Genomic DNA, 10968 nt, shown 5'->3' with positions numbered 1-10968 from the left:
TAAAATCACAAAATTATTAGATACTACTAGTTTATAGTATAATGAGTTACCATTACCATCACTGTGTGTTTATTATCAGAACCGCTTGTGTGATGTTAAAGGAACATGACAGTAAAGCTCTCTTTTTGGATACATATACACACACACACATCTCTCTCTCTCTCTCTCTCTCTCTCTCTATATATATATATATATTAGGGGTGCGGGAAAAAAACTCGATTCTTAGATGCATCGCGATGCGGACGTGAACGATTCTGAATCGATTCATTAATGTCAAAAATCGATTTTCTAAATATTAAATTTATTTCGCAATGTTGACGGAACGCAAAAGGCGGAACTGGAAGTGGGTAAGTGCAGCGCCCGGACAGTCTCTGGCGGCACATAACAAAAACACTGCTGGATGAGCGAGAAATCCGACCGGCTCCCTCTGCGTTAAAGCCGGGTCAGGTCAGGAGTCACAACACAAATGTTCAGAAGAGCCATTTCAACAGAGTCAGATCACCTCGGGAGCCACAACATTTAATGTCCAGTATGTCTCAGTGTGTGTTAATGTCCTAGTATGGGCTAAAAATATAAACGAGAGCGCAGATTTACTTTGCTCTGCTTTAAGCTTCAGCCGCTTTCCTTCCATCTCAGCCAGAAAACGTTTCTTCAAAACTAGAAGAGTTTCTTGTAAAATGTCTCAGCATCCGGCTGTTTTACGAGGCTGAAGTCGCTTCTCATTCTCCAGCTTCTCGTTCTATTTTTCCCGTTCCACCTTAAATTCTGCCTTAGGCGCCGAATGTATCTGCTGCACCATGTAAGGTGGAACGGGAAAAGACAAGAGAAAGACAGTCTCTCAGCAGATTTAACCAACCGCGCTGCTTATAAATGCAAATAGTCCTCCAAATGTTCGTCTTAATCTCTGTTTTTTCGTTCGCTACTAGCGAGGCCAGACTTCGGTGCTATGTGACCTGCTGTCTGCTGTCTGTTCTCAGTCGTTGAGAACCAGGGCTTTGGCGCTATGCTGCGCACTTTGGAGCCGAGATTCAGCGTCCAGTCTCGAAAATGCATTTACATTATGGATCATTACAAATACTTTGCTTTAAAACTACCATGCATCGATAATCTTTTATAATCGCATCGCAGCCCTCTGAATCGTAATCGAATCGTGAGGTACCTAAAGATTCCCACCCCTAATATATATATATATATATATGTATGTGTGTGTGTATATATATATATATATATATATATATATATATATATATATATACACACACATACACACACACCGATCAGGCATAACATTATGAGCACCTCCTTGTTTCTATGCTCATTGTCCATTTTATCAGCTCCACTTACTATATAGGTGCACTGTAGTTCTACAATTACAGACTGTAGTCCATCTGTTTCTCTGTATACTTTGTTAGCCCCCTTTTACCATGTCCTTCAGTGGTCAGGACCCCCATGGACTCTCACAGAGCAGGTACTATTTGGGCTATCAGGATTGACACTGAAACTAATGTCCAAACATATATCTTCGGTTTGTTCACAAAGTTTTGTATTATAGTCTCTAATTGCATTCCAAAGTTTGATGAGCTAACCAGCTAATTAGCCTAAGCAACCTAGTGCACTGAGAACATAGGTAAGCGCCCAAAATGCCACTGAGGCGGCATAATAAAATGACAGAACTAAGTTACTTTTAAAAATCTAATCGCTTTTCTATTTTCTTTTTCTTTCAACATCTACTCAGAGCAAAGAGAAGTATCTCTAGAATCATCCATGTATGAAATATCAGCTGTGCATAAAGCCAGGAGGTTTATTATGGTTAACTGTGTCAAAGGTCATGGCCGAGAAGCGAGCCTATAAGCACAGTGACCTTCCTCCTGCTGAGGAGATCCGTCCTGCTAGCGCCCGCAGATCCGCAGATCCAGCCATGGCTTTCTTCACACATCAGATTACCAGAACATTATCCTCTTCTGCTGTCCGAAATGCAGCCATTAAGCATGTCACTGTAATCGGAGGTGGATTAATGGGTTCAGGCATTGCACAGGTAAAAACATGTCTCAGTATACTCAGCGGCGGGTTTAGTAAGATAGCTTAGCTATCAGCTAGCTTTGCTGCGCGCTAGCTGCACCTCTTTCACACATTTCAATTCGTTTGCAGTAAATTTTGGCTTCTACGTTTTGTGACACTGTCTTTTTGTAGCCTTCGTGTTGTCTAATTTAACAAAATGTGGTTGCTAAGTGTTGTGACGTGCACTTCTTATTCGAACTTTCCGTTCCACCTTAAATGTGCAGCTCTTAACTTATATGGTGCAGGCATGTCCAGGCGCTAGGAGGCAAGTGCTGCACTATTTAAGGTGGAACGGAAAAGTCGAATAAAAAGCCAAATGTAGCCTCGTTCCAGATAGAGCAGGAGTGTTATTTCACTTATTTCAGTAAAATAGTGGCACAAGTAGATGTAAAAGTAGTTACACAAACAACAAAGTGAGTTTAAAGGTAAATTATGAGGTTAAAGTGCTGCCATATTAACCTTGTTAGCTAACTAAACCCATAGACTTTCAGTGGAGCAGTTCTTCAGTTTTAGATCCTTTTGCTATAAAATAAAATGCTGAAGTACAGAAATGAGGGATGTGAGCAACAGCAAAGCAGCCTATGAGCTGAATTAACAAAACTGAATGACATTAACCCCCTAAAAATGTACATGAAGGATTAAAATGGAACTTGATATACTGATATCACTGATTATACAGTATAAGTAAAAACCATTTTGGTTTGAAAAGGCATAAAAAAATACAGATCCATTAAAATTGTACTTGAGTACATGGAACAGAGTGCATGTACCAGCTACTTTAAACTCTCGAGGCTTATATAAGCTGTGTGTTTGTTTCCGTTGATAAAACAGACAGATGTAACCAAACTTGGGTTTGTTAGAAATAGGCGTGTTTCATCAGTGTGGACTTTGTGCAGCGCTCTCCATCTACTAGGAACATTTTACATTTTATAAAGGTAGTTATTCTTCACCTCATTATGGAAGCCCTGCCTGCCAGGTGGAGGAGAAAAAATGGCCTGCAGTGTTTTCTCCTCTGTTTCTGGCAGACGTATGTCAAAATTTTGACTTAGAATCTTGAAATAATGACTTGCTGGTTTAAATGAATGGCTTTAATTATCCCAAGCAATTTTTTTGACGTAGTATGTCCACATTTTTTTAATAACGCAAAATCGCAAGAAAACAAGTAACTATTTTGAGTTGCTCAGTATTTTTTTTTTTAAGTCGTTATTTGAAGGCGAAGTAGGGCTGAAGGATTAACAGAATTTATTACGATTTTGGCCTCCAGTGACGATCAAAACAAGATAAAACGATTATTGTGCCACTTTCCGTTTTGCAATGATGCTCTCATTTTGTCTTGTGTTATAAATCCAGCACACCCCATTACTTTATGTATATTTTTAGTTGAATTATATTTACAATTCAAGAAAATCCACTGTTAAGGAGTTTCTGTAAAAGTTCAGTAAATGCATGATATTTATAAAGTTAACAAGTAATCATGTGAGATGATTGTGATCTTAGTATTGACCAAAATAATTATGATTATGATTTTTGCCATAATCAAGCAGCCCTAAGACTAAAAATCAGTATTTTGAGAAAATATGGTACAAAGTCAACATTTTGACATACCACTGCCAAAAATGGAGAAAGAAAAAAGAAAAAAAAATCACTAAAGCAGTTTTTCTGCTCTAATTGGTGGGAATGGTTTTCCATCTCTCTCAGAGTGTGCTTTACCAGAACATTTAGCCTGACCTGCTGAGTTTTGTAAGCTCTCCTTTCACAAAATAAAAACTACCTGAGAGACTGAGAGTTTTACTGAACTTGTTTTACCCTGTGTGTCTTATCTGTTCAGGTTGCTGCAGTGACAGGGCATTCAGTGGTGCTGGTGGACACATCTGAGGACATCCTGAAGAATTCTGCCAAGAATATCCAGGGCAGCCTGAAGAGGGTGGCGAAGAAGAAGTTTGCAGACAAACCTGAGGTTGGGTTTCACTGACAAAAGCTGCCTTACAAAAAGTTAGGCTACAGCCAGTAAAGGTGTGTCCTTGATAGCGCTAGCCTATCAAGGCCCCTTGTTTTTTTTTTTTTTTTTTTGTTTTGTTTTGTTTTTTTTGTTTTTTTCATACTTCGAAACGAAACAGTTTTCCAGTTTTTCCAAGATGCAAGGTGCACAATATATATTATATATAGTATATTTTAACTAGTGCCCGGTCTCCCCATTTACAACATCTGGGCAACAGAAGACAGTGAAGGATACTCCAGCAGCATTCTTGATAATTGTCAGAATGTGGGCTGCATTTTCGAAGGGTCTTTTTTAGAATAGTCTTCAATTATATAGTGATCTAAAATGCAGTCTAGTTTTTGGAATGCAGCTTGTGTTATTTAATGCAGTCCAGGGTCGTCTATGTCTGGACCAAAGGCCCTGAAACACTAGAGTGTGTGTATGGTGACATTAGTAGTTGTTGTTTTTTTTTGTTTTTTTTCCCCCCTATTCAGGCTGGAGAAGAGTTTGTTCAGAAGGTGCTGAATAACATTTCCACAAGTACAGATGTTGCTTCAGTGGTACAGAAAACAGACCTTGTGGTGGAGGCCATTGTGGAGAATCTCAAAGTTAAACGGGATCTCTTTTCTACGTTGGATAAAGCGGCTCCAGCGTAAGTAAAACACTCCCTTAGACCAGAGAAGTTGGCGTTATCACCAATGAAAACAAAGCCATGATGTAACTTTGTTATTTCTCAGTCGTAGTTCATTGAAACAAGCTGAGAAATGTGTAGATTCTAAACTGTCAACCTGATGCCACTTATATTTGTCAGTAAAAGGGGTAATATCAGTCAGCAGAAAACTGACTGCACACAGTCAAAATCATGGACATTAACCATTAAAACTAGTGGAGAGAATTTGGAAATACAGACACAAGTCTGTCAATACAGAATGTAAAGTGAATGCAAATATAATTCATTACTACATAAGAAACTAACCAAAGTTCTTTTGAGGTTAAGTGCTTTTTTCCCTATAACTTCCCTAAAGCGGGCGTGTTGGCACTAAACTGTGCCACAGTGTTGATGGTGGGATAGTAACTGAGACCACTGCATTAGGCTTTCAGTGCTTTAACAGTGGGATCAACAGAGGGATATGCAAGGAGATACAAACTGTCATTTTTGTTACAGCAACTTTTTTTGGTAACAGTGCTTTGTCTTCCTGTCAGACACACCATCTTTGCCAGCAACACATCCTCGCTGCCTATTGGGGACATTGCCAGCTCAACAGCCCGGTTAGATCGGTTTGGGGGTCTCCATTTCTTCAACCCTGTTCCCATGATGAAGCTAGTTGAGGTAAGTACGAGTTGTTGCATATTTCAGTCTGCTGCCTGTATTGATTTAGTAATTCTAGCTTTAGTGTCCTTTTATCACTTCAGTAAATGAACTCTTTAGTCCACCTGCTTGCAGTGCCTGACAGGAGCCCAAATTTTATCAGCCACTTTCTGAAAATACACAATTTTTCACTTATATGATACTACAACTTATAACAATGATTACTGCTATTATTATTATTATTATTATTATTATTATTATTATTATTGCTACTACTATTAGTTCTACTACTAATAATAATGATTATAAAAAAGGAATAATAATAAATCTAGACTGTGATTATCGTAGGAATATTTGTACTTGCACACGCACACAAATGTCTACAGTTACCCAGAGTCATGTGTAGAGTCTAGAAAATGTACTTCGTCTCTTAAGGATGTCAAAATAAGAGCAAGAAACACTCATTCTCTAGCTACTAGTATACATGCTAATAGCACTAGCAGTATAGCCTCAGAGCTAGCTAGTGTTAACTTGGTTAACTCTTTACAAAGTAATCATCGTAAATATCAAAACATCAAAATATTATTCCTGTTTAGAGTCCGATGCACTTTTTGGTTATTTACATATTGTTGCTGTTGTAACAAAACCTTGTATCTCTTTAACTGTAACTTTATAGGAGAAGAAAAAAAACTGTTCTCAACTTGTAATTGAATATTTTTTTCCCAGTTTTGGAGCATTTCTGTTGGTATAATCATCATGACATTTTAACCCAAGGCAAAGGGGAACTGGACGTTTCAAATTATGCAAAAAAGCGAAAAACCACAAAAATGCAGGTACAAGGTTTTGCATGACAGCAGTGATTTGCTTGATGACTTTATCCTCATCGGGAACAGTAAACAATTGCTAAATAAGGCTGTTTATACAGCAATATGGTAGAAAAATTGTAAATGAAGTTAGACACCTTGAGCTGGAATACATATTCTAAATTTTCTGCTTTCTTGCATTATGTTTTAGCCTTATGTTAGTAGCGCTGGTAGGGTAGTGGTGTATAAAGCCACCTCCTCATTGTCTTCTTGTTACTTGGCTGTTGTGAAAGAATGTACATGGCTAGTTCATTGAACATGCATTATGATTTTTAGGTGATCAAGGCGACAGGAACGAGCCAACAAACGTTCGATGCACTCCTTGATTTCACCAAAGCTTTAGGAAAGCACCCTGTGTCGTGCAAAGTAAGTGTGACATGAACGGAATAGACAGTTCAGATGACTTTGCATGGTCACCGCATCTCATGCAACACTGCTTTTCTCTAAGGACACTCCAGGCTTCATTGTAAACCGGCTGCTGGTTCCTTATATGCTAGAGGCTGTCCGGCTATATGAACGAGGTACGCACAGCTCATATGCTACATGAAGAAAAGCATATTACAATTAATGAGTTCTAGCTCATGTAGAAATGGTTCTGTCTGTGACTGTGAATCATTTTACTGTGATTTATTAGGTCATGGATCAAAAGAGGACATTGATGTAGCCATGAAGCTTGGTGCTGGTTATCCCATGGGGCCTTTCGAGCTTTTGGACTATGTAGGATTGGACACGTCAAAGTTTATCATTGATGGTAAGCCTTTGTGTAATTGACACAGCTATTCGATATACAGTGATAACTGCTTTTATTCTATTTCGTCCAGTTATGTTAGCTAGATCTCCCCCATTACACAGTGCTACCAAGCTGGAAGGGTGAAGGCTAGCATGTGCTTAATCTGTCACATTCAGCGCCACTGCATCTTTTCCAGGTGCTGCTAAGGCCGTGTGTTTGGATATCTCAGTGTGCTTCGAGGAGAACACTAACCAATTCTGTTACATCAGCCAACACTTGGTAGCATTGAGTGATTGGCGGGGGAGGGAGTGATTTTTGTCTTCATGGACAAACGATAGTTTGTCACTCTCTGAACAAAAGCTTGACTTTCATTAAAACTGAAGGATGTTTTTTTTTTTCCTCCTGTAAAATTGCCTTCAGTTGTAAATATTGGTCCAATCTCAGCATCTGTCTGAATTTTAAATCTGTTAATACCAGTATAATTCTAAAATCATCATGCATTCCTGATCCTGCCCACCAGTTTATATAAGGCCAGTTTTTCTCTGTTGGACCCCTGGTTACAGACAGCTGTAGCCAATGCTTAGATGGTTGCACTTTACTTATGTCACTTATATAATTTTCTGAGTACTTCAGATTTTGGAAGAATGGTTTATTATACATAAAAAAAATAAAAATGGCTTTCTTTCTGGAATTATGCCTTCTGTCTGGTTAACATTTGCCACACTGTGTATGGTTAGCTTTGGCGTAATTTTCAGAAATGAAAACAGGAACAAAACATTTTAAACAAAATGAGCAGTGTCAGCTTTGTCATTTTAGCATAAAGTGCTAGTACTTCAGAAGCATGGGTTCATTAACTAAATTAAATATCGTGATTCTGAAATATTTGGAGAATATTGCAGGTTTGAATTTTGTCTATACTGCCCAGCGTGCAGTATATTAACAGCACAGTTAATATAGTAAATTCCATTTGTAGTCACTCCTTTATTGTGAGCAAAATTACTTATTAGAACATATTTTGATCAATCAGGGGAAATGTCTTCGGAACACGTATCAGGAGTATCTGAAATTTGTTTAGAATACTTCCAGTGCATTATAAAATGTATGATTTATGAGGCTTATTTGGATAATGCAGCCTTCTGTGAGTATTGCAAAGGCCAGTTTTGTCGTAACAGGTAATAAACAATATATGGTTACATTAAGTGAATACATTTGTGTCATGTTGTCATTATTGGACTCTTACTTATTGATTCCTTTTGTTTGTGTGGTTGCAGGTTGGTATGAAAAGGACCCTGAAAACCCCCTGTTTGCACCCAGTCCCTTGCTCACTAAACTAGTGTCTGAGGGCAAGCTGGGTAAGAAGACTGGAGAGGGATTCTACAAGTACAAGTAACCAGAGCACGGATGAACTTGATCTATTGATCAGAGAGCAATGATCAAGCACTTATGTAGACAGAATCCACAGAGAGCTGGGAGCAGAGGAAGAAACTGATTGATCATTAAACTGCAGTTGTGCAACTGTAAACAAACAGGAGAAATGTTGGTGCCTTGCTGACCTGCAGATAACAGATTGTCATGAACTCTGCCCTTCATAATCCGTATGTTTTTAATGTCAGGGTGACATGCAGTGTTGAATTAAAAAAATAATTTGGATATTTTGGAAATGTTCTGGGCATTTTTTTGTTTACTAACGTATTGCTTTAAATTATAGATAGGAGCATTAAAACAGCACTATGAAAAGTTTTTTGTTGAGATTGAAAAAGTGTCACTATTGAGTCAGGAGCGGGAAAAAAACATGCTAAATTATGATGTGCATGCGCTGCTGCAAGTTGCCCTTTAAAGCCTGAAATATTAAGGCATCAGGCTGGGTGGGAGTTCTTTACGTGTAAACAACACACATAGGCTCAAAAATCCAGTTTGCTGTTTAGATCTCAAATGCAAAATTAACATTATACTGATAAAGATATGAGGACAATAGTAGATCATTCACTAAAATCCTCTGAAGACATGTCCTTCACCAAGTTTGGACTGCTAGACAACATCTAACTGCCAAATATAGAAGAAAATAGAGGGCTCATTAACAGCAAATGTCCTGTCATTTTTCTGACCATGGATTCTATAGAAAAAAAAAACAAGGGTACATGCAGTGTAGCCAAAAGAAAAGTCCCTCCCCAGTTTTATCATTTTTCTACCATCATCAACATTTACATATAAAAACTCAGAAGACATGTATGTTCACAGGTGGTTTTGGATAGTAAATAAAATGGCTATATATGTGTCGTAGACATAGCAGTGTAATCAAAAAGTGTAAATAAATGCTGAATGATTGAATTATGGAGAAATTTTTGTTTCCACTTTGTGGAAGTCCGCTGGCTTTCTAAATTTCTACATAAGAGGATGAGATGGCTGTTAAACGCCCGGTTGTAGAGAAATTTACTAAGTCAGAATTGTTCACAGTGGTGGTGATAGGAACCAGACGTCCACCTCTAAAAGCTCCCTCGCAGAAAGTCATATCTAGGGGTTTTATAATATTTTTGAGAAGGTTTTGGCCTAAAATTTCTTTAAAATCTCCCCAAAAGAAGCAAAAGATTTCATGTGGATTTATTGTTTGCTTTGGATAGTAAATAAAATGGTTATACATGTGTTGTAGACAATCACACCTCTAGTTCCTATCAGCACCAATGTAATGCAATCTGAAATTTTCACAGCAAACCACTCTGAATGACTTTATTTACATTTCAGCTGCTTAATTATGTAGACATGTTGAATTCCCCTTTAAGTCGGTTCTACTCAGACTCAGTACAACTGCTGAAAATGCATCGGCTGGTTCTTCATCCTGCATCAGGACACTAACCCAAAACACAAAACACAGCAGTGCAGGGTGCAGCTTGCATTCTCCTGCTTTTAAAGTAAAGTTAGAACTCCCCAGAATCAGCAGAACACAAAACCATCACTAAGGATCTTCTCATGTCTGAGCTAAGTGCAGATATAGGCAGAATAACACAACAGAGTATTTTTGGTGGTAACAGTAACTACTTTAAGATAATTTTTTGAGCCTCAGGCTACAGAAAAACAGCAGATGCTCCATTACCTAAAGTAACATCTTTTCCCCTAAAGACCTCACCTTGGTAATCATTTGCATTCGAGCACTGGAATTGATTTTGAACTCGTCCTTATTTTTCATGGTCATCCTGCCTGCTGCTTGCCTTAAAAGAGCACTGCTCCACTTTATCCAGCAGATGGCAGCAGTTCACTACCTTCATTGGCTGAGGGGAACTTTTAAATCTGCTTTGTCCCTCCTATTTTTTACTGTTATTATTTTTGTTTATTAATTAAACAGTTTGTTAAAAGACATGTTGGTTTACTGCCACTAAAGGATTCATCTAAATCTTTTTCACTTTTCATGGTCCCCCTAGGTGCTCCAGACGTTACTGATTGATCTCCAGCTAGTGGTTACTTGTTTCTTACTTGGTTGTGAGTGAAACCTGCACTGAATACTCACAGCATGTTTTGTACCTGTATTTGCCGACCCGCCTCTCCTGATTCAGCTCGGGCAGGAGTTGATAATCACCTAATGATATAATTTAAGCGTGTTACACCAGGGAAAAGACAAAACTATAGAAAGCAGGGGGCTCCAGGACTGGATTAGGAGAAAATGCTCTATAGTACTCTTTTAGCAAAGTTCTCACCTACCTAACTACTCACCTACCTCATTAAGTTGCTTTATAGAATTAATCATAGATAAAAACAAATGAATAGCAATAGCTTATGAAATCCCTGAAGAACATCCAAATGTGAGCTTTTTCCCACAGCTGCAATGTGCCTCACTACTTGGCACAGGAACACATCACTGCAGACTGCAGTGCTCACATGGCTTTAACTCCATCCCAAATCTAACACTTGTGTCTTGTGTCTAGACCAGGTTGTTTTCAAAGGCTCCTCTCTGTCCTAATGAGCTGAGGCTGGTGGGTCTGTTTAGCACAGACGCAAGAGTCTGCGAATCCCGCTGTGCTCCAGGAGAAGGACTGTCCTG

General features: G+C 38.5%; 1 protein-coding gene across 1 annotated transcript; it reads left to right on the top strand.

The window, feature by feature from the left end:
• Window positions 1-1839: 1839 nt before the first annotated feature.
• Window positions 1840-8602, top strand: hadh (hydroxyacyl-CoA dehydrogenase). The gene is made up of 8 exons (XM_036574955.1): window positions 1840-2035; window positions 3887-4015; window positions 4531-4688; window positions 5240-5366; window positions 6485-6574; window positions 6657-6729; window positions 6843-6959; window positions 8210-8602. Exons 1-8 carry the CDS (start codon window positions 1919-1921, stop codon window positions 8326-8328), a joined length of 930 nt encoding a protein of 309 aa, XP_036430848.1. The 5' UTR covers window positions 1840-1918; the 3' UTR covers window positions 8329-8602.
• Window positions 8603-10968: the final 2366 nt, after the last annotated feature.

The sequence above is a fragment of the Colossoma macropomum genome, unplaced genomic scaffold, assembly GCF_904425465.1.
Source record: "Colossoma macropomum unplaced genomic scaffold, Colossoma_macropomum, whole genome shotgun sequence".
NCBI lineage: Eukaryota > Metazoa > Chordata > Actinopteri > Characiformes > Serrasalmidae > Colossoma > Colossoma macropomum.
The sequence above is the reverse complement of the archived record's forward strand: the minus strand, read 5'-3'. Positions and strand labels throughout refer to the sequence as shown.